Here is a 27497-nt window from a genome sequence, read left to right as displayed (position 1 = left end):
GGAACCCTAAGCAGTCTCAACACGTCTCCAAAATTGGCAGTGCGAACTGGGCCAAACATGGCGGGGGAGGTTGCGTGCCTTCTCCATGTGGTCACATGTGGACTTACTGCAGCACGTCTGGCTGTGAGGTTGTTTGCAGTAGTAAAATCTAAGGGTGAGCTATGATGAGTACTTGCGTCCATTGGGTTCAGTTTTTCTGCCTCCGCAGTGGTTAAGAGATTGCAATCTTGGTGCAAGGAAAGGTAACGCTTGGAGAGAGACGGTGCTGCTGACAGAGCTGCCTGGCAGTAAAAAGTATGATTCTTTTTGGAGCTATTTTTTACTGCTCTCCTGAAATGTCTCACCTTTTCGAAGCCAAGGCTAAGGTAAATGAAACCCTAAAGTGCACAGAATTGGAAGAAAGTTTAAATACTGCATTTTCTGTAGATAAATGTAGGTAAACGTGAGATGGTGGGAGAGGAAAAGCGAGTAGTGTTTATCCACTGGGTGGTGCTGTTGTTTTATACAAACAGCAGAGGGTCCCGCATAGCTCCGACTGGAGATTTCAAGTACTGTTTTGCTTTGGAGAGAATTAAGAAGGATATGCGCAGTCCTTTTCTCCTTAGCAAGTCTCTCACAAATCCTGTATGTTGTGATCCGCCTGTTATCCAGCATTCCTGAGACTGGCTAAACTTAGCTAATGACTGCAGATGGGAAATCTCATATTTTCCTGAGTAATTCCTCCTGGTCAGGACCAGAATTTTTCTAAAAATCTCATTTAAAACTTCCCTCAATCCCTCAGCCCCCAAGAGTTAAGCTTTGTTTCACCTGTGGAATGAGTATTTGTTGGCTCAGTCAAGTGCAGTAAGCTAGCTAGGAAAAGCTTGTTTTCAGAGTCTGTGGTTATACTTCATTGTGGGGGAAGAGAAGACACATTCCCCTGATGAATCCACCTTTCCAGAGGCCAGGACTTGAGTTTGAATTTTGTTTGCCCGCCATAGCATCAGCTAGCATAGCATCAGCTAAGATCTGAAATAGGTATTTGCGACTTATGTGACATTGTTCTAACGTCCTTGAACTTTTTGTTGTATTGATTTATAACTCCCTCATTAAGATATAACTGCGATCCTTACGAAGGAGAGGACTTTGTGGATCATTGCCTCTGTAATTTGTCTTCCTTGTCAACACTGTTCAGCCTTTTATTGGAAAGGAAACAAAGAATAGTAGCCTGTGTGGTATGAGAAATTGTTGTGCAAGCTCTGCTTATGACTCAGTTGTTGGAATTTGCTGCTGATAATCGATGGCAGTAGAAATTAACTCAAGATGCTGGTTTTAAGGAAATGGGAGGGTTGGAAAGGAAGTTGTGAAAGTGTTTAGCTTGTAGTAAGTGAAGATGGCTTCATTGGTTCAGTAACTCTTCTGAAAGGTGATACTTTGAATTTTTAGTGCCTTCCAGCATCATGGGACTGGATATCAGCTTCTTTCAGTTTCCAGATACCCTGAATTCTGGTAGTAGAGGAGAACTTTGCAGAGAAAACAGCAGTCTGCTGGCAGCAGATGTTTCTGATGACCATTGCTAGTCTGTGGAACACAGGTAGAAAACCCCTGTGTGATGGCACTTGCGCAGCGCAGAGCATTATGTTGTGTTACTGGCAAGGCTTTCGTGAGTACCCATCTTCCTGCAGCAGCCATGTCTGAGCTAATCGAGAGCTGATCTGATGGGATGCATGCATGGGTGTGTCTAACCAGGGTCTAGAGACTGGCTGCTACAAATGTGAGGGGAAAGCAGAGGTGAGAAGAGGTGGTATCTTGCTTTGAGGATGCCAGTGGTTCATACTTGAAGTAAGTCCTGACTTCAGATGAATGACAGCATCAGATTCATGCCTTAATTTCTCATTGTAGTGTAAGCTGTTTGGACTCAGGGTAGTAGTTCCCTGTTGAAGCACAGGATCTTTCTAATCCCTCCTGTCACCCTGAATTCCCTTTAGCTGCCACTCCGTTTGTGTGGAGTGTGTCCTTTCATATCAGCAAGGACCATTTAAAAATCCAGCTGTTTCATTTTGGAGGAGCCCAGCAGCTAATGGAGATGATCGTGACCTTTTGAGGGAAGAGGGACTTACTGAAAATGTGACTGGATGGATAAGCCAGCACTGCCTGGGGAAACAGATTTGCAGGGAGGTGGAATGACTGACTGCCTAAGCTTGTCCCAGCATCTGACATTAGTCCTAAAAGTCAGAGCTATGTCTTTTGCAAAATGGAGGAGTTATAGTTTCTGGATACTTCTAAGATGTGGTGTATGTGTGATCAGAGTGGCTGGGAGAGAGACTCACACCTGTTGATCTCTGAACTTTCGGTTTGTTTTGTCTTTTTGTTAAAAGATCTCCTCTGTGTGTGTTTATGCACTTCGGTTTTGATTGGCCTGGGTAGATGTTGTCTGTTCCTCTTCCATGGTCTTTGTTTTGTTTGTTTTTCCACTGTGGTGTGAAGCTACAGGATGAGTTACACAGGGTGTTACCTGTGTGTTAGCAATAGAAAGACCAGTGGAAACCGGATGGAGAAAATAGAAACCCCAGCTTTTCTCTGTACAGACTATGCTGAAATTTTCACACCCACGCACTTAAATCAACTTTGTAGTGGTGAAGTTTGACTTTTGGCATGAGCAAGAAGACTTTATTTCAGGCAGCACTGCATGAAAATTGTAGGTTGGATGTTGCCAATTCTTTCTCCTGTACGGGCTGTGTTTCTTTGTCCTGCAATAAAAGATTTCTGCATCACATCTGCTGTCCTTGTGGCAGGATAGAGCTGTATGACGTTAGTGAAGGAGCAGAGTACCACTGTGTATGAACCCAGCGACCTTGAGAAAGGAGCAGAGGCATTCTGAAAACTTGTTTTTAGCGGGGTATTTTATCTTTCAGCTATTTTCAAACTGCCTATGAACTCCCAAGAGCGTTGGGCCTCAGTCCTTTACTCTCATTTTGTATGTAGACCATGAGAGTTTCAACAACCCTACAATTGCACTGTTAAATTGGCAGTGCTGCGAGTGGGTTGATGAGATGGTTCCCTAAAATGTCCCAAGGAAATTGCACACTGTCCTACACACCTCCTTTGCTTTCTTTTTTTTTTTTTTTTTTTTTTAATTCTTGTCAGGGCCACTGAGGTGGGAAATTTTCTGTTTGGCTGTTTGATTTAACACACCATTCAGGCAACTGGAAGATCCAGCAGTCCTTTGTGCTGCCCCTGAGATCTGCAAGGGATCTTTCCCTTCTCCGCTACATCTGTTCTCACAGATGAACATCCACATCAGAGAGCAAAACTAGGGGAGAAAATCTGATGTTAATGTAACTGAGAATGTAACTTATTGCAGCAGAGAGGAATTTCTGTGTGATACAAAGTCATAAAAAGAAAACCCTGCAGGAGTGGCTCTTGGACCTGTGCGGTGATCTTGAGGAAATGCCTCCTGGGAAGCTTTCACCACTGAAATGTTCTGCCTGGGACACAGTGCAGTTACGGCTGTGGAGATCCTGCTAGCCGTGGTGTTAGCAAGTGGTTTCCTGTTCCAAGGGCTGAGAACTTGTGCAGACAAAATTTGGGATGGTCCCTCTCCTCTTGCACTTTGCTATTTCACCCGCAGCTCAGCAGTCATCTCAGCAGAGATGCTGCAGGTTTACGAGAAGCCCCTTAAGCCGTGCTAGGCTGCTAGTGGAGCTGCTCCAGTGTTGGTACTGGTGGGGAGTGGCATCTTTATCACTGCAAAATTTTGGGTGCAAAGGCAGAGAAAGATGGTGGACCTGCATCCAGTACCTTTATACTGGTTTCCAGCAGAAGTGCTGTCTTGGGAGGCCACTCCCTTTCCAGGCTCCTTCATGACAAAGGTCTGTCTTTGCAGCTGAGTGACGCTGCCTGTCTGGGGGGGATCCCATGGAGCTGCAGGAGCACCACCTGCTCTCTCTGGCTCCAACCATCCTTTTTACCAGCTCCTCCTATAGCCTTTTGTGGCAAATGTTTCTTAGTAAAAGGTGTGTTATCCTTGTTTGTACATGGATATTCTGTACCCAGGAATGATCTGCATCATGCATGACAGGTTGGTAATATTTATACTGACAAGCCAGTGACGATGGTGTTGATGTCCCTGCTTACCTTTCTGCAACAACAGATGAGGCAGACACCCTCTTGCTAATTGTATCAAAATATGGCGGGCTTTATCCTGCCCTCTGCAGTCATAATGGCTCACTAAGCTGAGAAAAAGTGACTGTTTCAATGTCGGGGGGGGCACACACATGCAGACACTTGGGGTTAGGATCTGGGAGCCCGAGACTGATCCACCACATTGTCCTAAGGTGGGAGAGCATGTGGTGATGGTAATGGCAGGGTTCTGTCCCCTCAACCTAGAGGGTCATCAGCACGTGGTGGGATAGCAGAGCTGTGATTCAAGACTCCCTTGTACAAACCTTCTTTCTTTCTCTAAACAAATCTACCAGAGGATAAGATGCTGCATTAGCTGCCTGTCTTGTGTTCTCGATTCTTTTTCCTTCTTTGTGAGCACAAAATATCACAAAATAGCCATGTGTACAGCTAGTTTTGGAGAAAGAGGTAGCTGGGGTACTGAGAGTGTGCTCCTCGGGTCACTTAGACGATGGCATTGGCAGGTATGTTATTTAAAGTTGTGTTTCGGTGCACGTGGGAAGGGATGGTGTAAGGATGGTCTGTTGTTTGCCAGTTCTGCTCATCTCTTCTCCGTGCATCAATTCCACTTGCTAATTGCAGCACTGAAACAAAATCTGATCACCTGGACTCTGCTCTGAGTCAAACCAGGTTAATAAAACTGGTGACCAAGGGTTTGCAGGCATGAGTGTGACTCGATTTGGCCTGCAGGAAAACCCTGGTAATGTTGGTGACCACCAAGCCTGTCTTGATTTTGGCATTTTGGGTGCAGTTAGCAGAGCGGGCAGGTAGAACAGGTATCTGTGACTGAGCATATCTAACCCAGAGTCCCTGGCACAAGATCAGGCAGCCTTAAGATACCATTTTTGCTGACTTTCCAGACCGGTGGTGCGCTTCAAAGTTTACAGCAGATAAACCGAAGGAAATGGCCTTGTAGAAAAACTGTCTTGCAATTCAGCTGCAATCCTTAGGCAATAAATTGTTTAACAGGATAACAGAGAACACAAAGACTAACCACGTGACAAGATGGGAATTTTTTTTTTCCTGGATAGATAGATAGCAAACCATGTGAAATTCCACAAGTAAAATACCACCTATTTATCTTGAAAGAGAAAGAGACAATGTGCATTTTGTAGATGTGAGTTATGAGTGAGATAAAGCTAATCCTCAAATCAAACTGTATTTTAGGGAGGACCTGAACTTTCATCCATGAAACAGTGTAGTTATTTTAATGTGTTTGTGGGGCACTTGACATATCCAAATGTTTTTAATAGATCTGCCTTCTGAACAACAGTAAAATACTTCGGCAGTGGCAAAACGAATAGCCGACCTTAGACTTGTGAGCTGCGGGAGCACTGTGGCTTCAGCCATCAGGGTTCTGAGGATGTTGTGGTGGAGCCACCAGTGTCTAGATGAAGCTGAAAACAAAAAGATAACAATATAGCTCTGGGCAAAAGCAGGACTGTTGGCACCATCCTGGTTAAATTCTCATGTGATTAACTGGCTTTTACCGCTCTGCTTCTTTTCTGTTTATTTCAGAGACCTTCTGTGTGGAAAAGTGTGTGGTGCTGCAGCATGGCTCCTCGTATTCCTCTCAGCAATGACTGCCTTTCAGTATCAGCTGAAGGAAACACAGTAAGGTAATTTGCAAGTGCTTTAAGATAAATTACATAGCGTTTATAAACCCAGGGGCTTGATCTTTGCTCTTGGATTCTCAGAGCACTTTACCTTATCGTTTCACAGAATAGCACATGTAGTTAAATACCCAGAAGAGTCATTTTCCACAGTCCTTCTTTTTCTACGGACCTCTCAGTGTCCTCTTGCTCTTGATTGTTTTGTGCATTTCCTCTCAAAATATTATTTATTTTAGTTAACTGGGCTTGCATTTACTTACGGTTACAGTATCAAGGGGTAAATATGAACTCAAACATTGACAAAGCTGAAAGGTGGGGTGGAGCAAAGGTGGTGCCCTAGATGACGGTCAGTGGAGTATGACGCAGCGGCGTAGATTGCTTAGGGAGAGGGAGGGAAACCTCAAGTGCTGATAGACAGACAAGCCCCGACCAACATCTGCTTGGAGTCACAGGGTTGGTTTAGAGATCACTGAAGCTTGGAGCTGCATGGGATGACCTTTCAAGGTGTCTCTTCCAGCCTTTGTTGCTGTGGCTCTGCAGTGTAACTCATTCTAGATGAATGGGTAGTGTCTCAGTGAGTGCAAAATGCCTGCTTACAGAGGAGAGAGCTGTAAGGGCAGGCTAGCGGAGATCAGCACAAGGGCTGGACACCACCTGAATTTGACATCATCCTGTTAACAGCACAGCTTAGACTTTTCCTGTTGTAGGCCTGATCATTCTCATTTGATAATTAAAAATGAGGACACAAGGTTTGAGGTGCAAGCTGCAGAGCTAGGAACAAATAGGCTCAGTGTATTTGTTCCTAGTCCTGCCTGACTTCTCCGTGCCATGCTTTTCACTAGAGTGACACCTATCTTTAGGAAGTGCAGCTCATGGGAGGAGATGAATAATGTTGTTGCACAGCATTATTAGAAACAGACTGGCTGATCCTCTCGGCCCCGGCTGAGACTGTGCAACAGGAGTGTCCTTCCCGGAGATCTAAGGCCTGTGAGACAAACCCCAATTGAACAGATGCTAAGCAGCTCCCAGGGAACCAGGAGAGAAATGGCATGCCCTTCCTGAGCACAAGGATCTCTCATTTCCACTACAGTAGCACAGTGTGCTGCTCTCCTGCCCAGCAATTACTTTGGGATTTTTCCAGTATGAGGTTGATAGGTGTTGTGCAACTGGGGTGGCAAAGAATTACTTTCTCTCAGTGGCTGGCAAAAGCCTCTGTCAAGTTAATAGGAGGAGGATGGAGGTAAGTAGCACAGGACCCTCTAGGTATCTAAATAAAGCAGGAGAAGAACTGTTAAATAGAAGACAATAGACAAAAGAGAGAGAAGGGAAGAGAAGCATGTGATTTCCAGCAGTCAATCCATCTTGCTTCTCACAGGACTCTGTGGCTGTGCTACTCTTGCAGCTAAAAATGTGACTGCACTTCTCCGATGCATTTGTCAGTCAGGAACAGAGGAAGGCACTGTGAGGCCACATTTTTCCAAGTGTAAGTCATGGACATGATGATTTATACCACTCAAGAAGCAGGCTTAAGTCTTGCATTCCTGTAGCACTTTTCACCCTAAAGGATGCCAAGTGGCACATTTGTCCTGCCAGATGTCAAGAGGGATGGTTTCTGATGTTAAGTCAGTGGGAAGAGTATGGGAAAGACCTTTAGCAAGAAATATTTCACTTCTGGCTCTAAAATTAGTAGACTCCTGTGCAGATGTGATTCTGTAATTCATATCTGTGCAGGGCCTGATTTTTGCAGCCAGACTTGAAGTGCTGAGATAATATGCCTGCATTTTTTGCCAGGAGTATGGAGAGGGTTTGTGATTCTTGTGTTTCTCTCTCTGGAGCAGTGGAGAGTCCTGGAATGCTCCTACTCCTGGTAGCTGTCAGGGACAGGAGCTGGAGAGGCTGCTTTTCTGATGGGAGGCCAGCTAGCCCTGTGTTTAATAAATTTCCTCCTCACCTGTCTGCAGTACTGTCCTGCTCCTTGGGGGAACAGCTCTCAAGAGATTCCTAGTCAAGGAACAGAATATTTTCTTCCTTTCCATCAAATAGATTTTAAAGGGGGAAAAAAAACCCACAACTCATATGAGCCCTGAAGTGGTGTCAGTTTTGTCTCTCTGTCTGTCAGCTCTTGGGTGATATGCTAGGCTTCCTGCTGGGATGGCACAGACAAAGGCTGTTGAGGGAGGCATTTGGATAAAGGAGAACTGGTTCTTTCCAGCCTATGTAACTCCAGCTGATGTTTCCAGCCATTATCCTGGGAGTGTATTTTTCTGGGGTTTTAAGTTCTCTCAAATGAAGTGGCTCATCAGTCTTCTCAGCTTCGTGTATCTGAGAAAGGAATGCTGGGACCAGAGCCATTTCAGTGTTGCCGCTTAAGTGGGATGGGGTGAACGGTGAAGAGCTCAAGAAGCAGAAAAGCAGTGTGATGGAAGACTTGGTCTGCTTCACTCAATGCAGAGAGGTTAACACCTATATCTGTGGCCACAGGGGTCATGCTCAATAGCTGAGTAGTCATTGTGCTCGCAGAAAGAACTAAAACAAGTTCCAGTGACCAGAGGCTGTAATATGGCCAAATTCAGAGCATTTATACCCCATCTCCCAGTGATTGCTCCAGGAAAGGACTTTCCCTGGTATGTGGGAGGTGGCTGCAGGAGCCTGCCTATGTTCCCATTACCGTGTGGGAGAGGGGGAAATATTCCATCTTGGACCCGTATCGTCTGCTGTTACAACAGAGATTGAAGGCAGTTTCTCTACTGGGGCATTAACTGGGTGGGGCTGGATACCACTAATAAAAAAACAATAAGTTTTCCATTCTCTGCAGCTCTGCTGTGTGGATGCTGAGGAGGCGCTTGCTAGCGTTCCACCATGAAAGCCACTGTCTCCTCTCCAGGGGCATTTCAGCCTGTGGAGAACACAGACCGGTTGGCTCACTAAGCTGTTCCCCACCTCCTGGTGCAGTTCTCCGAGGCTTTGCCCTGTGACAAAACTGTGGGTATTCTTGCAAGTGCAGCGGTAGAAGAGGTGGGGGCTTTGCTCCGATAAATACTGTTGTCTCTGGGTGTTTGTTCAGTGTTTTTGAGAGAAGGTTTGGCACAGAAGAGAAGGGACTTGCTGGAAAATGGCCAGTGAGTGTGGAATTAAGGCAAGCTTGGGAGTTGTTGGGCTATCAGTTTTGTTTGGTGAAAGCAAGAAAAATAGCTGTGCAGAGTTTGCTTTTGTAATTTCTTTCCCCCCCTGGATTCCCTGCAAGCATGTGCTTCTGAAGATGACTACTGAACTGGGAGGGGAAAACAAGGACCTAACATTTCCAAGACAAGCCTTTGCTAGCTTAGCCTTTGCTAACCCACAGGCATGACCACTGAGCAGTCACATGCTGCAGGCAATGTCATTCTTTTTCTCTCCCAGTTGTAACTCACTCAGTTCTTATATCATCAAGTAATACTGTGAACAGGTCCAAACAGCCCCACCTTCATTAGCAGGTCCTTATTCCACAGGCTTCCAGTCAAGTACTGGTTTTGATATGTTGTGAACATCACTGAAAGACAAGTTTGTCCTACAGTGAAGCTTGATCAATTTGTAGAACAGCTCTGCCCTTAAAGCACATCTTGTGATGCCCTGTTCCCTAGGCCAGAGCCATGGGAAGGTGGAAGGCACACAGGGCACAGGCAAGTAAGCAAGATTTGATACACAGCCCTCTGGAGGACGTGCATGCAGATAAGTTGTTGGCATAGTTCAGACTCTAGCTGACACCCACAACATACACAGCTTAAGATCTAATGGAGATAAAGTTTGTTTATGGGGGGGGAAAAAAAAAAAACAACCACCAAAAAAAACCCCAGAAAGGCAAATCTGCCTTTTATCTGTCCAGGATGTAACTAAGGATGTAGTTAAATGGATGTGGGATTAAATGGACTGTTAGAGATGGAAAAGGGCTAACAGATAACCATCTTCACTTGATGGTCCCAGGTGGAGTTTGCTTAAAAAAAAAAAGTCTTGCTTTCACAGCGCTAAAGAACAGAAGAACTTCTAGTGTGGGCATTGATGTTGGTAGCTGTACACACTGAACATGGAGTGGCAGTGCTGGGCTTGGAGTCTCTGCACTGTGAGAGAAGCAGCATCTCCTGGGATTGCCGGTAGGACTGACAGAGAAACATGCAAAACCTCTCGTTTGGAAAAGGAGGCTGGCATCTGGCCTGTGGCCCTTGACAGGCTGCCAACCCCTGGTGTTAGGTGCAGTCTTTCCTATTATCTCCCTGTCTGTGGGCTGGGAGCCTTGTGTATCCCAGGAATCATACTTCTTACAGAACTTTAAAAGGGACCAGCTCTTCTCTTGGCCTCAGTTTTCACCAGGCCATCCCTGAGGAGTTAGAACACATCCCCATTTCCCAGTCTGACCTCATGTGTGAGCTAACCAGCCTGGCTGCCTGAGCTCTGACAGACTGATTTCAGTAGTGGGGGTGAAGGAGGATGAAATAATACTCCAAGGAAGTGAAAGGCAGTACTCTGATAGGTTTTTTTTAGGTTTTCTTTTCTTACATCAAGAAGGTGAAAAGCTGTGTGTTTCGCATAGCAAGCCTGCTTTTGGCTAATGTGCTTGCCAGAGATTTGGATATTCCCCCAAGCACAGTCTTTCCTGAACATGGAGTACTACAGACATGTTCTCCACAATTGCCAGCACAGTTCCTTAAAAGCAAAGAAAGCTGTCTTTTTCTCGTTGTAGGAATCTTGCTATCCCTTGTGGCTCTTGGTTTCGCAGCAATGTTACATGGAGGAGGTTGAAGGAAAATGTTTGCTGCCTCTAGAATTTCCCTTTGGGACCCTATTAACAAAAAAAGCCTTGTAGTCACACACGAGCAGCTTCTTCCAAGCAGTATGCCTGAAGGTGTGTAGGGCTTGAAAGAGGAAGGCTGAAAATAAGCCATTGCTATGTATGCTGCATATCGGTGCTTCAGGACTGATACTTGTTCCTGTAAGAATGTCCTGTTGGAGATCTTGTGGGCACAGAGTTGCCACTTGCCTGCTGCACACCCAGACCTGTAGCCCACCTCTCTAGAATTGCCTGGAGCTAATGAGGGCTGCCCAGGAATATGGCATACCTTGGTTGATCCCTTTCTCAGTGCCTGTAATTGTTCAACAGATCTCCTCTGATCCTAGGCTCAGTTTGAGCAATAGCGAAATGTTTTGCTGTAGATGGAGGCAGGGTTGTACCCTGGACTAACAACCTCCCTTGTGTTTCTTCAGGGGCTTTTGAAACCAGTGTTGTTATTTAATTTTTCTCTCCTAGGTCCTCTGATAACCGATTGCACTTAAATCCAGAGAGTAACTTGTCAGGAAGTATGGACAATAAAGAAATGCAGCTACTGCTGAGCCTTGTACAGGGAATCCTTGCAGCTTTTTGCTGTGATGCGTGGAGGGGTATGAGGTAGGTGTGAAACCTGTTGACTGGCTTTCCTATAACTTAGAGCAAACATCTTCAGTTCTTTGTGTATTCAGTAACAGTGTGAGTGCTAGCCTCTGAGATTTGTGATATTGTCAACAAAAGCTTTTTTATATCTGAGCTTAATTTTTCATAAGAGCTGTGTAAAAGCAGCCTGTGTTGTAAGAAGCAGTATGGCCATCTCCCCTTGAACTGTCAGGGTTAATATTTAACAGCTCCCCATGAGTTAAAATAGCCCTTTGCTGAGCATGTAGAACTGTATCTCTGGTACAGGTAAGCAATTCTCTGGCTGTGGTGTTCATCTCTGCTAATCTCTCCCTCTGCTGGTGGGGAGATGTATTCTGGACTGCCAAAGATCGATCTCCAGGCAGACCGCTGATTTTCATGACGAGGAGAGGATGAGATACATATTGTGGAACTTGGGATGGGAAGAGAGCTCCCTTGAAACCAACTAAATTTCAAGGTGCTGTACTGTGGGGGTCACCAGGGTGATCTAGTTCTTTTAAATTCTACAACTAGCCACAGACTCAAATCCATCCATGTCCTGTTTTAGTGGTGAACTGACATAGCCGTCATTTCCTGGCCACTTAGTGATCCCTGTGAAGTAATGGGGCAAGAGTTCAAAAGCCAAAAGTAAAAGACCAGTCCTAGAGTTGGTGCTGGAGGAAGCTTGACTGAGTGCTCACAAAGAAGAGCAGCTGAAGCATGTGTATTGCTGCTATCTGTACAAGCCTCTCAGAGCTGAAGTGGCACACTCTTGAGCCAGCTTGGGAACCTGAGCTGCAGGCAGGCCTGTGTAACAGGTTAGTCAGCAATAGCAGGGTTAGACTGTGATGGAGTTGGCATCTTTCAGACAAGTGAAATCCTGGATTGAAGTTTTTCCATTTGCCCTAAAGGCAGGTCAGCTTTATTAGAGAGGGAGAGGACTGTCTAACTAAGCCCTGTCCTCTAGTGCTTTACCCAAGCACTAATCTGCCTTTAAACACTAATTCCTCTGTTCTATGGTGGATTTGCAAGGAGTCTTACTTTGACTTGTTTCAAAGCAATCACAAGGTAAAATGGATGTGTATCTAGCCATCAGCTTTTGGGGGCAGGGTTTGTTTCTGGATTGGAGCTACAAGCAAGTACTGCATGAAGAACAAAATAAAGATCTGTTTATGGTTATGCCTAGAATCTTGCCTGAGCCCTTGGGCACGTGGTGGTCTGAAAGCTAATGTGTTTGACTCTAACTATGGCTACTTCCATAATTCACACAAATGTTCCCAGTGATGTTTCCACCAGATTAAAGGTAAAGGGTTTCCTTCTTATACTGGTCTAACCTCATTAATGAAAATATAGGAAGCTTCCATTGTTTGCAGTAAAAGGTGTTTCTTTCCCCACTCTCTGTTGCAACAGGCTTAGGGTGATAGACGGGAACAGTGCAAAACTACTGTCTTGTCTGAGAAATTGGATCTGTGTGTGGAGCATCTGGGAATGGTGGGAGAGAGGGTGTGCACGTTCTTGTAGGGAAATCCAGAGAGAAGACCAGCCCACTCATTCAACACACCTTTGGAAAGCACTGCCTAGTGAGCACCTCTGGGCAGCAGCAGCAGAGCCTCTGTCGCTCTCAGGCATCTCACCATGTGGTTTTTCAGGAGAAGGCTTCCTAAAATTCCCAGAGCCCTCATTTGGCTCATTGTTTTAACACACTTTTGGATCTTCATTGCTATTTTCAGCTCCTCGTTTCGTCTGCCGAAGACAAGGATTTTCAGGTAAGAGACCTGCTTCCTTGTGATATGCACTGTCTAGATAGAGTGCTTGTGCTCACTTTCTCTCTTTCTCTCTGTCTCTGTGTCTTTTTACCCTGAAACTTGCACTTATGATCTGAGTTACATGACCACTTTGCTTTAGCAGACCATATTGTGTACAATCAGAGCACGGTGTTGGAAGATCCACAGTCAAAAACTTGCTTCTGCTGGATCACTAGTTTCCAGTGTTTCCTTGCGTAGCTGTTTAGGAAAGCAGCTTTTGCTTTACTAATGCTACCTGTTTTCATACTTTGCACTACCTAGTATTGGCTTTTCCTGGTGGCTGCCAGGCGGACCTCATTCAGCCCTAGTCCAGATTGCATTGCTGGACACTGAAGTTGGTGGGATACCTTCAAATATGTAGTCAGTTCAACATCTGATTCCTAATACAAATATGCTACATACTGGGAGACCAATTCATGCAGACATGATCAATATATATTGTTTTTTATATAAATGGTCAACTAAATCCTACAAGAATGGGTGTGGAGGGAATTACAGTGTAGTCTGCAGTAAAATGTCTCTGGCAGCGTTGGCAGGAAGTACTGTTCCTTGCACAGCAGATATCTGAGCCTTTCCTACTACAAGCATGGCTCGCTTATGTGTTGGTGCCCTGTGCTGTGTATAGGAAGCACTGCTCCCCAGCCTCCCCACCAGCGCTCATATGGTCCCAGCTCTCCCAATGAGCTCATCTGGCTTGTCTTAGTGGGGTTAGTTTTCAGCTGGACCTCTTGGGGCTGATGCTGTGGGGGCAGGCAGGAGGGGTGAGGCTGGGAACACCTACATCTCTTCTGGAGGTGGCATGAGTTTAGCTCAGCTCCAATGACTTGAGACCACACCTTGAGGACAGCTATCAATTTGGAGAGGTCAGAATCTGCACAAGGGAGGCGGGGAGAAGGAAAAGGTGTAGAAAAGTGAGTTGTCCTTGATCACAGAGCGTCTCAGTGGCAGAGCTGGGACAAGAACTGGCTCTCCATGCACAGCTGCTTGAAGCCATTTCATTCTGCTGTAGTTTCACATAATGGAACTGTCCCTATTTTTGCAACTTAAATAAAACACAACTAGACATGAGCTGTATGTGGTTATCTCTGTGTCAGCTTTATTTCCATACCTTTATATGCAACAAAATACACAAAGCAGCATTTTCATGGCTTTATCCTCTGTTTGTCCTAGGGCTTTGTAAATGGAGAGGAAAATGACAGTTAATATCATTGAGCTTCTGCAGCTGTTTGCCAGCTGGACTCTAGAGCCTGAAATTTGATGAGCTGCTTTGACCAGTTGTCTGGATTTAAAATTCTGGTCGGGAGAGCAAGGACCTTTGCAGGCACGAGTGCCTGGCCATGTGGGTTTGACTGCAGGGAGCAAGGTTTTGGATGTGAAGGGCCCTCAGTTTTACATTTTGGTCTCTGTATGTTTGGCACAGTATTTGAAATTAAAGTGTAATAGAGCTGGGATGGAATCTGTGCCCTGCAAGACAGCAAGTACTGAAAGTCTGGGTTGGGGGGTGATTTGTCATACTGTCCTGTTTCATTTGTTCTCTGCCCTTTAATTTCAAAATTTTAAACATAATCTTAAAAATAGAAGAGAAAATCATCCAGGGATTTAAGATCTGCCTGAGCTACCTTACTAAATTTCTTATTACTTAGAGTGTTTATATAAAATCTTTCCTCTTATTAGGCAGTAAACAGCAACACAAGTTTATACATGAAGCACTATGATTGAAAGCAGCTGCTGCATACTTGGTTGAAACTGGCTAATGATTATGAGGGGAGGTAGAGGAAGAGCTGATAGGCCATTTACCACAACCTCTTTTTCTTAGAAATAGCGTTGGAAAGGTTCAAGTATTTGTCTGATACAAAATTATTTTTAAAAGCCTCCTTAGCTGATAGTTTCCTAATCACTTTAACGAATGCCATGCCACTCTGAAGCTTCAGCAGCAATTGAACTGTTATCTACAGCCTGCTATCTGCAGAGGTGCTTTTTTTTCCCCATTTATCACCTCGGAAGCCATCCACAGCTCTCCAAAACAAATGTGTCATGCAAAGGGTGACATAAGTGTGACGACAGACTGCCACAACTATGCTGGTTTATTCTGAAAAGCTTTGCTGTACATAAAAGCTCAGCTGCAGAAATTTTTCACCTTCCTCTTTCCTGTTCCACCCTCCAGCCATGTGCAGATAAGAATTAATGTTTGGGACAAAACCCCACCACTTCTGCCTTGACTTTTTTGCTGTGTTTCAGCCCAGTCTTGTTGCAGGTGGCTCTTCTGTTGTTGGCAGCTGTATCCTCCTATGATATCCTTGTACCTGCCTGTGCCTCTGAATCAGGCAACAGAGCAGCTGCAATATTAGAGGTGATTGTTGAAAATGCAGAGATTTTACATCTTTAAGCTTCAGAGTGCCTGTCTTAAGATGTGTACCTGGCGAGTGCGGTGTGATGCCATTGCATTAGCTGGCTAAGGGGGAGGAGGAGAGGAAAAAGTGCCTTGTGGCCCCAAATGCTCAAGAAGTGATGTATGGTAAAGGAGTGAGTTTCACTTCTTATTAGACCTCCTTTACTGAATTCTGGAAGATCTTTGTGCTCTGTCACTGAAACACTTGGCTCTGCTCGCAAAGAAGATAGCCACATGGCTGCCTTCACGGTGTGTGCCGTGTCCTGAATTCAGGATCTCCAAAACAGTCCTGCAGTGCTCTGGAGACATTGTCGGGGTCCTGCCCAGTGCAGGGCAAAGCTGTTCTGTGCTGGTTTGCAGTTACTGCCAGTGTGGATGTTTCATGAGCCAAGTGCTGAAGAGGAGTGTGTAGCCTCTGGGATTTGCTTAGTGGGGAGATAAGCAGTATTCAGGCCAGAATGGTGTGGGAAGTTGAATAACACTTTGATGGTGAAGTTGAAAATGAAATTGAATTCATACAGCATCCTGCAGAAACTCAGTGGCAGTTGCCAAGGCAAGTCCTCTGAGTGTGGTGGTCATATGCAGTGGTTGCTCTGAAGCACAGTCAACAGCACTAGAAATGGGCTGGAAGGTGTTCAGAGTTAAGTGGAACGTGCGTGTGTGATGTGTCTGCTTTTCCTTTGATTGCACTCAGGCAATTGAGCATTTTCCAACATGCCCCAGATGTGTTACAAGTGGACAGCCAAGAGCAACACTGATAATGGGAACTCGAGCTTTTTAAAGGTGACTTTGGGGAGAGACATCACAAGGCTCAAACAAGATATGGTTGAGAGGACACCAAGATGGGAAGGGAAGGAAAGGAGGAGCAGAAGAAAATGACAAAACCAGTTGCCCGGGTGGAGGAGGACAAGGAGAACATGACTGTGAAACCACCCCCCAGGTTGGAGGGAATCAAGAAGACAACAGTGAAAACAGCCCCTATGGTGCAGTCAAACAAGGAGAAAACAACAGTAAGACCAGCCCCAGGGGTGGAAGAAGCCAAGGAAAAGACAGTAGTGAAACCGCTTCCCAGGGTGGAGGGAGCCAAGGAGAAGGCAACAGTGAAACCATCCTCTGGGGTGAAGGGAGCTCATGAAAACAACACATCCAAAGACCAAACAAAGCCAAAAGAGCCTCCTGCATCAGTGAAAACTGTAAGACCTGTTCCTCAGGCTGCTGCAGTGACAGAAAAGAAGAAACTGAGGGCTGCTGACTTCAAGTCTAAGCTGTGGTGGGATTTCGAGGACAAGTACCTGCTGGACAACTCATCTCCACCATCGGTAGGTGTGATGACTGTGTGTGTTCGCCAAGAATGATGCCTCCCTGTTGACCTGCTTGCCTGCTGTCCCCTGGGCATGTGTGCCCTTTGCAGTCAAGGATGACCTCCAAGCTGGTAGATCAGCTCACTGGTATATGCAAATGCTGCTGGGACCCAGAGACAGAGACCTACATGTACAACTCAATTAGCCTGGCCAGTCCTCCACCATGCTCCAGGATGGGAACTTACTGCAATTGCACTCATTTCCATGGGTTCCTTTGAAAGTCAGCCTGAGCAGCCCTTTCTGGAGCTCAGGTGCATCAGAAGCTGCGGAAAATATCTCTCCTTCTAGATGTGCTACAAGGTGGTCCCGCTCTTAGGTGCCTTGATATATTGCATAGGCGACTTAGGTGCACAATGCAGTGTATATGTTCCGTGTGACGTGGCACCCTAAGGTAAGTTGGGTCACACCTAGTCTTGTGATGCTTACGGGCGGGCATTAGGTGTCTGGCACTAAATGGCAGTCTTTATACAGGCATCCCATTTCTCACCCGATCTCTTGGGAAACTGAACATCTGCATTCCTATGAAGACTCAGGTTTACAATCCCCAGATTCGCCTTGATCTTTGTTTTATGCAGCTTAGCTAAAGAAAACAAGCAGGGTCATGGTGAGGGAACAGGAATAGGAATGCCTCTGTGTGCCTGTTCACCCAAGCACATACTACCAAAGCAGGTCAAAAGCTTTGGCAGCAGTGACGCTTGTGCTGTGCTAGGCTGTGAAGAATGACGCTGGCAGTGATGGTGAGGAGGGTCTCAGTGCACAGGAATGGAGGCTTTGTTAGTTGCTTGTATTAAAGGCAAAGTAAGGTCAAAGAAAAAGAGTTAGATGAGGATTTATATGCATGTACCTGCCTGCTTTGGAGACAGTAGGGTGGGGACTGTTCCATTTTTAAGGTTTTCTGTCAATATTGGCAAAAATTCAACTATGTGTATTTATGCCCAGTTGGAGAAATTATGGTTAAAAAGTAACTTTTTTTACTGTTCTTGTGGTTTATTATCAACAAGAGGAGAGTGTTTCCCAGGTGTTGTCAATTCACCTTTTCCACCCTGTATGTAGACACCCATAGTAAGCAAGTAGATTCTTCACCCATTCGGAGCTCCACGACTCAGATGGTTCCAGCATGCTGGGTTGCTATCTAGGGTTTTCTTGCTATGCATTGAACCATCATCACAGCAGAGCAAATAATTGATAACAGATGTGGCAATCAACAAGTCTTGCTTTGTTCCTCTTTGTTAAATAGGAACAACTGTAGGCCTGGTCAGCACAGGTAAAGTATTTTGGTAGAAGTGAAGATGAGAATCTCAAATGATACAGTTATACCTGTCAAGGCAGTAGCACTTGCACAGCTACAGCTTCCAAGTTTTCTTACAGGTCCTGTTTGTTGGGAGTCTTGTTATGTAGATTAGTCCTCGTGATCACCTCTGCCTGTGTAGGTCATATTACTGATATGATCTTCCAAAATGATAAGTCTAGCATCCACCATCAGGGTGTCTTAACAGCCATGGAATTGAAAGCCTGTTTTTTTCTTTTCTGTTTTGCACTGAACTCTTGTTCTGACCAGATTTTTGACCTTTCCTTTGTAGCTGTGAGGGTTCGGAACTAATTTAAAATGAAATTTGAGCGTAATTACTCGGGTCTAGGAACAGGGCCTTTAGGAAAGTCGTACACTATAGCAAAGTTCTCAGCAAGCAGATGGGGCAGGTTGTGGTGCACAATACTGTCTCTGTCCCCCATCTTATGCTGGTAACTCTTTGTAAAGCTTACCCAGAGCAGTTTTCCCTGGCACCCCTGTTGTTGGAAGGCTTGGACAGGCAGGTAACCCTCTCTAGAGTGAGGATGGTCTTTATACATGGGTGTAAGTGGCCTTTACACGCTGCTCATGTGCTCAGAGAGGAGGGAGGGTGTAGGCACAGGAGTGCCTATTCTGGCTTGGTGGTCTTAGATGAGCCATTTGCCTACTTAAAGTCTCAGTGCTGCAATCTTCCACCATTGCCATGTGTCATTTTGGTGGCATTGGGGGAATGTAGATGTTGCTCCAGGGGACTGTCAGGGCTGCAGGCACCATGTTGTTCTGCTCAGACCTCTCCTGGTGGAGCAGGGGCTACTCTTGAAAAATTGAATCCCATTCCCCAACCCCAGAGTGCCCAGGATGCCCTGGGAGACGTGCAGAAAGCAGAGGTAGATGAACTGGGCCGATAAAAATCCTAGGATTAATTTTATTGTTTTGATGTTTTATTTTTGAGTTCTCTCTCCCTTGTGGTATTTTGATGTTGTTCCCTGTTGCCCCTTTAGGCAGTGCGAGCCATTCTTTTGCTGACAGGATATGCTCTTCAGTGTGGCATTGAGCCACTTGAGAGGAGCAGCTGGCCCCAAAGATAGCTCTGTTATCCAAAGATCTGTGACTATTAAATGTAGAACTTGGCTGTTAAACGCTCATGCACTGGCCCAGCCTTACTGAGTTACAGCAGAAGGGCCTGGCAGATGATCCAGTCTGTGGTGCAGCGTGTGCATCCTTCTTCCTGGGCTCCACGTGGTCTTGAGGCACCCAGAATACACATGGGAGTGGGTGAATTACGTGGCTAAGAGTGTGTATGCCACGTGAGACAGTATCTCACCCCTCCTGCGCAGTGTTACTGCCTGTAGACCCAGTGGGGTTAGGTCACCAGGATCCTGCTCGTCGACTGCCAGATGCTCCCGTCTTCTCATCTGATAAGCTGCAGAGCATGTGCAGCTATCTCAGAAGTGCAGAGCAGGAGCTGGCAGAGAAATGTGAGACAACAGTTCACAGTAGGAAGCTGAGAACATTCTCCACTGTAACTGAGGCTGCAGAGCATCTGGGTCTGCAGAACAGCTGAGACAGTGGGGAAAACCCTTCCTCAGTACGGAAAAGAAGAGAAAATGTGCACAGAAGGGTCTTTAGTGAAGATGTGGATCCAGACATGACATGTTGGGTCTCGCTTCCAACCCTGATTTCTAATTCTGCAGAGAGAGGGAGTCGCTAAGAAGCACTCCCACCTCCTTCATTTCCTACATGATCAGACTTTTCCCTAGTTCCTCTGGTATTGATCCAGTCTGGCTGTGGAGGCACAAGAAGTACCAAGCCTTGGACAGTACGAAGTACAGCTTGAGCAGGAAGGGAATGTCCCTGTCTCTGGACATGAAATGTGCTGCAAGTGAAATGATGCCAACATGAAACCCTCCACAATGTTCTTCTCATTGCACTCCTGTTGTGACAGGCAGAGTGAGAGCTGTGTCCTCAGGCTGTGACCGGATTGTCATCCTCACCCGTAGCAGAGGGCCCAGCTCAGCTGTGGAGCACACAGCAAGGCTTTGGCAATGCAGTCTGGTCATTGCTGGGGATTTGAGCCAGGCATGCAGGTCCACTTGGTCTCCTGTTTTGTCTTCCAGTAGGTGTTGCAGTAGGTATTTGGGGAAGATGTCTAAGAAAGTAGAGCCCAAATTGACTCAGCGGAAAAGAGAGCGCAGTGGAGTTGTTTGCTCTCCATCTGCACACACAGCCTAACTCTTGCCAGCTGCAATGAGAGCCCTCTTGTTAGAGACGATAAGTTGGTTTGGATTCCCTTCTCAGCCGCATGCTCCTCTATGATTCATTTATAATGTTGAACAAGTTGTTTGCACACTTTTTCTTATCTTTAAAGGGAGTCATAATGGTGATCTGATCTCACGTGTTCCTAAATGTGTTTGCTCCTGTCCAGTCTGAGGTCAGGACCTTGTGGGGTGTGTTGCCAACAGGGACTGCTAGCCTTATTTAGTATGTTTAGGTTAGACCTATTACAGGTATTAATTTGCATCAGTTAATGAGGCCCAAAGCCAGTAAAACATGTGAGCATCGCAGGCCTATTGTTCTGAAGAGGAAAGTCTCAGAGACCTGGAGTCACTCTGGCTTCCTTGTAGGTGACTTTCCACCAGCTAGTTATTGATGTAGTGCTGAAATTATGCCTCGTGTTCACGGTGATGGGGGCACTGAGAGGAATGGATGATGTACCACTGGAGTTTCTATGCTTCTTTCTGATACTCTCACACACACGCAAGCACTCAGTCAGGTTTATCAGCTCCCTGGTAATCAGTCCTTACCGTTTTCTTTTTGTTTTTCAAGACCTGCTCTGAATCAGTGAAGGCCAAAGCTGCCAAGTCTGACTGGCTGCGAGATCTTTTCCTGCCCAACATCACGCTCTTCACAGATGAGATACTACAATGACGGAGAGTGGGACCGCCTGGAGCATTTTGCACCTCTGTATGGCTTCATGGAGCTGAATTATTCACGTGAGTCCCTCAGGGCATGTCAGGATGGGACCATCAAACTCCCAACAGGAACCTTATGCCAAGTAGCTGGAGGTTTGCAGCATCTCCCTGTCAATGGCATCAGGCTAGGTGGATCTTGTGGTGGAAACTGGTGGTTTCACTGTGTCCGTCCCGAAGGCTCTTGATGCTAACTCTCCACCATGTTTGCTTCACAGTGGTGGAGGAGATCATGTCCCTGCTGCCCCCGAATCCCCACCAGCAGCTGCTCCTAGCCAACAGCAACAGCAGCATGCCAACATGCATCAGCTGTGCTGTTGTGGGGAATGGAGGAATACTGAATAACTCTGGGATGGGCCAGGAGATTGACTCCCATGACTACGTCTTCCGGTAAGGCAGGCTTCCTTCTTAGAAGATACGCAGCTAGCTTATTCTGGCTAGCAGATAATTACAGCTGGATAACTTCACCTCTTCTAGTATTGCACTGGCTCCCAAGTGCCAAAATGACTGATGGCAGGAGGAGATGAAAAACCAAAAAGGAATTGAAAAGTTCCTAAACACACAGGAAGAGTCTGGGTTTATCGATTGAGCCATCTCCAAAGCAGGGGCTCTCCTGCAGATCAAGAGGTGTAGCTCAAAATGGGCCTAATCCTCCCTTCCTCCAGACTAATGCTGTCTTTTTCTGTTATAAACATGGATGCAAGGGTTTTCAATGGACACCTGCTCCTCTGTTTGATTTCCTTGGCCAGGGTCAGCGGGGCTGTAATCAAAGGTTACGAAAAAGATGTGGGAACAAAAACCTCCTTTTATGGATTCACAGCCTACTCCCTGGTGTCCTCTCTCCAGATCTTGGGACACAGAGGGTTCAGCAACATTCTACAGGAAAAAGTCAGTCAGGTCCATGCTGTATGCATGCACAGCTTTGATGGGATGCTGTTAGTCTGTGGCCTTCAGTCCTGATCTTGCCATGCATGAGGAGCAAAGGGGCTGAGCTAACACTTTAGCGTTACCCTTAGTGAGGGAACCTGCATTGGCTTGGCTTGGAGCGAGTATTTGCAGTGGCAAGCTGCGTCAGTCCTACCCCAGCCTTTTGGCATATAGAAGTAGCTGCACATCAGATGTTATCTCCATTCTTCTTTTGTGAGATAGTTAAAAGCTGCAGACCGAAGATGTGTGCCTGAGAAACTCAGTGAGCCTAGATGCCTGCTTGCTTTTTGTTTGTAAAGGATGTGTCTCTCTTGTGCTGTTCATTAATGCTCACTTGTTTTCTTAGCATGTCAGATACATTCACTTCTTGGAGGGAGCTAGGGACTATGAGTGGCTGAAGGCTCTTCTACTGAACCAGAACATCAGGAAAGGATTCTTGAACCATTACGGGTAAAACAAACTGGCCTGACCTTTACACCCTTCAGTGTGGAGCTCTCTGTTATGCCCTTTTTCTCTCCACAGTGCTCCGCCCTGCTGAGGTGCAGGCCAGGGTAAAGCCAGGTTAAAGCCTCCCTCCCCTGGCAGATTTGTCTGGAGAACTATCTTATTTCCTCCACAGCTCTGAGCCCTGCTGTAGCCAATACACCTCCTTCCCAGAAGTAGCCGATTTTAATGATGTGTGGCCAGAGCTTGGAGAAAGCTTTGCGGTCCTCTGGGATGAACACATGCTGTTGTCTGGTCTGGTGTCTGTACATGGTGGCTTACATGGATGAAGGCCTGGTTTCACCAATTCTTATCTTTACACACACATGCTTTTGATATTCCTGTCTCCTGTTGTTGCCTCTCCTTCCCGATCTCTTCCTCTGCAATGCACACAGGTTATGGAGGCTTTGTCATAATCTGGGAAATGTTGCAGAATAACTTAACAGTGTTTGTGGTTCTCTTATCACCAAGTGCATCAGGGCTGATGCTTTCCAGCTGTGATGAAATATAGCAGCTTGTCCTGAGTGTCCCCATTCCCGTCCTTAGGCAGAGGCCCCGGGAGAGATTAGATGAAGATTTCACAATGGACGAATACCTGGTGGTTCACCCTGATTTCCTCAGATACATGAAAAACAGGTGAGCTAGGGGTTATGTGCTCTAACGGGCTTATTTTTTCTGGCCAGCACCATCTCTGTCTGTCTCTGGGCTCTCTCCTCCCAGCTCGCTGCCTTGTAACTGCAGTTTAGCCACACCAGCAGATTGGGGGTGAGCTTCATCAGTGCGCAGTCAGTTAAAATTCTCTGTGGTACTTCAGTGGGATGTTAAGGATGCATAGACATCCACCATCTGTGAGCTGGAGAAGCAACAGCTGTTGGACAGTTTGGCTTTCTGCATCCAAAAGACATCCTGGGCAAATGGCAACTTTAGATGTGGAAAGAGTGTTGCTAAAGTGCCCGAACAGTTGATCAAGCTCAGGACCAACCTTTCATGTTTCCCGTTGCTTAGCACCTTGGAGGAAGGCTCTGTAACAGCCCTTCTCTCCAGAGATCCTTTCTTGACTCGGGAGGTTGTTTGTGGCCTCAAACATGGTAATAGGCACTTATTCAGTATCCCGTTTTCCTGGCCTGGCTGCACTTCTTTGCCTCTCCAATCCTTTTCACAAGCCTGCTGGACACTGTCACTGTAAGATCTGCCAATTGTGTGCCACACGTGACCAAGAGATGGAGGAAGAAGAGCTCCTGTTGTGCCCTGCTTTGGCTGCGTTTACCCTTCGGTCTCCTTGAGAGCTGAGTTATGCCTTCTCCAAGAGAAGGCAAATGCAGTGCCAAATGGCTTGCGCTTCCCTGCTCATTCTGCTGTCTCCCCTCTGACTTGGGTCCTTTCCAAGGCCAAGAGGGCTCGAATGCTAGTTTTTCCTGGTGTGGACTCCTACCTTCCTAACAACTGCTGGCATGAAACACCATAGCTCCTAGTGGGTTTTGTGACCCTCCTCTGCACCTTCCCTATGTCTCCTTTCACTCCTGAATGTGGATGGGGAGCAGGATATACCAGGGAGCTTCAAAGCCACTTCTGCACTGCAAGGCAAAGGACAGATTTAAGAGTGGGCTTTAACGTACTAGATCCTTTAATCCACCCTCTCTTTATCCCCACTGCCTCAAGACCTACTGCTTCCATAAAGCTGGGACAGAGCTGGGCTTAGGTTGCAGTGCAGGTGATGGAGCATTCTGGGCTGGCCTTACACTTTACTGAGCATGCAGCTGTACCCACACATGTGGGCATGCTCACGGCTTGTCTGAAATGCCTTGTATGGCCACAAACTGCTGCAAGGAGGGAATATGCCACAAAAGCTACAGGGGGATAAGGTGTGCCCAGCTTGAACCACCGCACCCAGCAACTGCTCTGTGCTTTCTTCTCTGCTGCTGCAGGTTTTTAAAATCTAAAAGTCTGGAAGAGCCCTACTGGCGGCTGTACAGACCCACAATGGGGGCCTTCCTGCTGCTGACTGCCCTCCACTTCTGTGACCAGGTAAGGGCACGATGATTCTTGCACACAGCACTGTCTGGAAGGGGGGTAGGATAACAGGGCAGAGCAGGGGTGGCTCCAACCCTGCCTGCCATCTGCCTTGATGGTATATGGGTTCTTGTCAGCTGTGGAGAAGCAGATTGAAGACAAGAGAATCAGCCCCAAAATAGTTCACATAGAGGTTGTGAAGCCTGCTGTGGCCTGAGAGCCATCCTGCTTCCCAGGGAGGCAGGGAGAGGACAGCAGGCTCTCTGGAGCTAGTGTTCATAGTCTGGTCCTTCTGGACCCCCATGCAGGGTCACCTGGAGGAGCCCTGACTGGCATCGCTGTCCTGTGCTCCCTCCCCATTTGGGAACTCTGTCCTGCATTTCACTTAGCTCCCTCTGTCCTTGGTACCCCTCCCCAGTGAGCCCTCTGTCTTTCCCAGGTGAGTGCCTGTGGCTACATCACGGCGGGTCACAAGAAGTACTCAGATCACTACTATGCCAAGGACTGGAAACATCTGATTTTCTACCTTAACCACGACTTCAGCCTGGAGAAGCAGGTGTGGAAAAAGCTTCACGATGAGAATATCATGAAGAGATATCATACCAGATATCCTGAATATCATACCAGAGATCCTGATTGTGTGGCAAGGGCCATTGCCTGGGAAATCTCAAGAACACCTCACTGGGAACGGAAGAGGACCACCAGAGCCAAGGTTAGCTCTGGACTTCCGGGCACATTTCATCCCCACAAAGATATTTCCCTCCTTCAGCACCTTTGTTCTCTCATAACGTTTCTACAAATGTGCAAATGCTACAGACCAGGAGAACAGCAGCAAGAAAATGCAGCATGCCAACAAAGAAGTCCCATCTGGCTATGCTGCAAGACTGTTGCTGATGGTTGTAGGCACTGGTATTGGGAGAGGAGAATCCAGGATGGATCTGGGTAGCATATGGTCATGTCTTGCATCTTCATCCAGGTTTTCTCTTTTTGCAAAGAGATGCTCCTCAGGCTGGGGCTACTTCTGTTCTGGGTGGATCCTCTCCGCTAGTGGTGCCCATCTTGGAGTTGGGTGTACTGTCTAAGCAAGTTCCCTTGGCAGCCAGTGGATGGAGGTGGACACATAGATCCTGTCTCGGGTTGACCTAATTCCTGGAGGTGCTGCTCTCAGTCTGCTCCCTGCAGATAAAAAGGATGGACTAGATACTTCCAGGTGACTAATTTGAGAAAGGATGAGTCTCACTTCTGCGTCCCAGTGTGGCCTTGTCATGACACCTCTGAAGGAGCACCACCATCAGCTCAAGGGCAGTTAAATGCTCTCCATGGTGCAGCAGGCATGCTGGACTTCGTGCCTCTTGGAGCTCTGGAGCTCCTCTGGCTTCAGGACACGTGAATGTGTCGCGGTTGTGGTATGCCAAGTCCTTGCTTAGCTGGGCTTTGGCACACTTGGCTCCCAGCTGTGCCAAGAGTGCTGTGTTTGCCCTCTTGCCAGGGGAGGTAGGCGCTCTCCAAGTCCAGGCATGGATGCTATCCGCCCTTGCTGCTGGCTGGAGTGCCTGCCCCTCATCACGCTGAGAGGAGCCCAGTTGCAGCCAGCAAGCCAGCAGTGTATTGGCCTTCTGCAAGGGATTTTGCAAGCAAAATAAATGGCACTACTTTGGCCAAGCTGATTTTTGATTGCAGCCCTGTTGGTTGTGGTTCTTTAGTGTGTGTCCAAAGCAGTTGCTTAAAGGCTGAGATAGCGGATGATGAAGCCAGGAAAGGGCAGGACTGAGTGTTAATGAGAATACCTCCATCTGCAGGTGCTCTGCAGCTTGTGTGGACACACCTGAGCATTCCCCACTTGTTCACCTTGCTATCGCAGGATGGAGATCAGAGCTGGCCAAACACCTCCCTGAGGAAGTGTGTAAACACCTGGCGAGTTTGTCCTTGTCCCAGCAACTGCTATCCAAGTATATCAGATGCTGGAGACAAATGCATGAAGGGCTGGATGTTTCCCCCATGACACTATGCAAGCAAAAAGCCACTTCCAGTGTCCAGGCAGGTCCAGTGCATCTCCCTGGGCTCATCAGGCTCTGGATTGGGCCCCAGCTGCACACTGACTGGTCCCAGTGGACCCGCTCTGGCTGTGAGCGGTTTTCCTTTTGTGCAGCATTTCCACTGGGGGCAGCAGCATCTCCAGGGACCCCCTGGGCTCCGAGGGAGACATTTCAGCACGGATCATCAGCAGGGTTTGTCAGACCTGATTTCCTTTGTCCCTTTTTTCCTTGTGCTGCAGAGGGGCCAAGCAGTTTCTCATGTCTCGCTAAGCTTGTTTGCAAAGGACAACCCCCCACATAGATAATCTGAATGAAGAATTCAGATTATCTGGGAGAGGGTGTAGCCTGCATTGGCTGCTCTGCCCATACAAGCCCCGCAGTGTCCATGGGAGCAGGGAGTTATCCGAAGTGCGCTGTGCCTCTGTTGGCAATGATGTATGTAGCCCTGCATGAACACCAGACCCATGGGGAGCCACGGGCTTTGGAGCAGACCAGAAGTCCTTCCTGAGCAGCAAACAGCCTCCCTATGAAGGGGGAGCCCAGTGGAGGCTAGTCACCGTCCAGAGCTGACCAAGGACAAACTCCCGCAGCACCCAGGAGCTCTGGACCCCACTGGGTGTCTCAGTCCCTCGCGGTGGCTGTGTATGGTGGGTGTCCCGTGTCCCCAGGCTCTGCAGGCTCTCCCTGCCCAGCACTTGCCCGGCTGGGCTCTCGGTGGGCAGCAAGGCAGCTTTGTTCCTTGCCTGTGTGTCGGGCCATGCTGAATTGCTGTGGGTTGCTTAGTGACCAGCTCCACACGGGTATTCTTCCTGCCTGAATAGGGCTTTTCTCTTCCCGAGAAGTTGGAAGAAGTTTCTCTTAGACCCTTCCCTTCCCCCTCCTCCTCTTTTGTTTTCCTCTCCTCTGGGATGCGGGATGAGGCTGAGTCCCGCCAAGCAAGGGGACCGTGGTGGTGAGGAGGCTTTGGGGATGGGCTGGTGGTCCGCAGCCCATGCTTTCCCCTGGTGCCCAGCTCCTCTTTGCAGCTGAGGCTTCCCAG

General features: G+C 47.1%; 1 protein-coding gene across 1 annotated transcript; it reads left to right on the top strand.

Moving 5' to 3' along the window:
• The first annotated feature begins 292 nt into the window (after positions 1–292).
• Positions 293–26062, top strand: ST6GALNAC1 (ST6 N-acetylgalactosaminide alpha-2,6-sialyltransferase 1). The gene is given in 15 exon segments (XM_072881419.1): positions 293–365; positions 5680–5780; positions 11053–11190; positions 12921–12956; positions 16079–16135; positions 16137–16233; positions 16236–16703; positions 20860–20945; positions 20947–21026; positions 21221–21392; positions 21752–21890; positions 22276–22379; positions 22959–23048; positions 24338–24437; positions 24862–26062. Coding segments are annotated over 15 exon segments (2244 nt in total). The 5' UTR covers positions 293–296; the 3' UTR covers positions 25369–26062.
• Positions 26063–27497: the final 1435 nt, after the last annotated feature.

The sequence above is a fragment of the Ciconia boyciana genome, chromosome 16 (genome assembly GCF_034638445.1).
Source record: "Ciconia boyciana chromosome 16, ASM3463844v1, whole genome shotgun sequence".
Taxonomy (NCBI): Eukaryota; Metazoa; Chordata; class Aves; order Ciconiiformes; family Ciconiidae; genus Ciconia; species Ciconia boyciana.
Note: the sequence above shows the minus strand (reverse complement) of the source record. Positions and strands in the feature narration are given on the sequence as shown.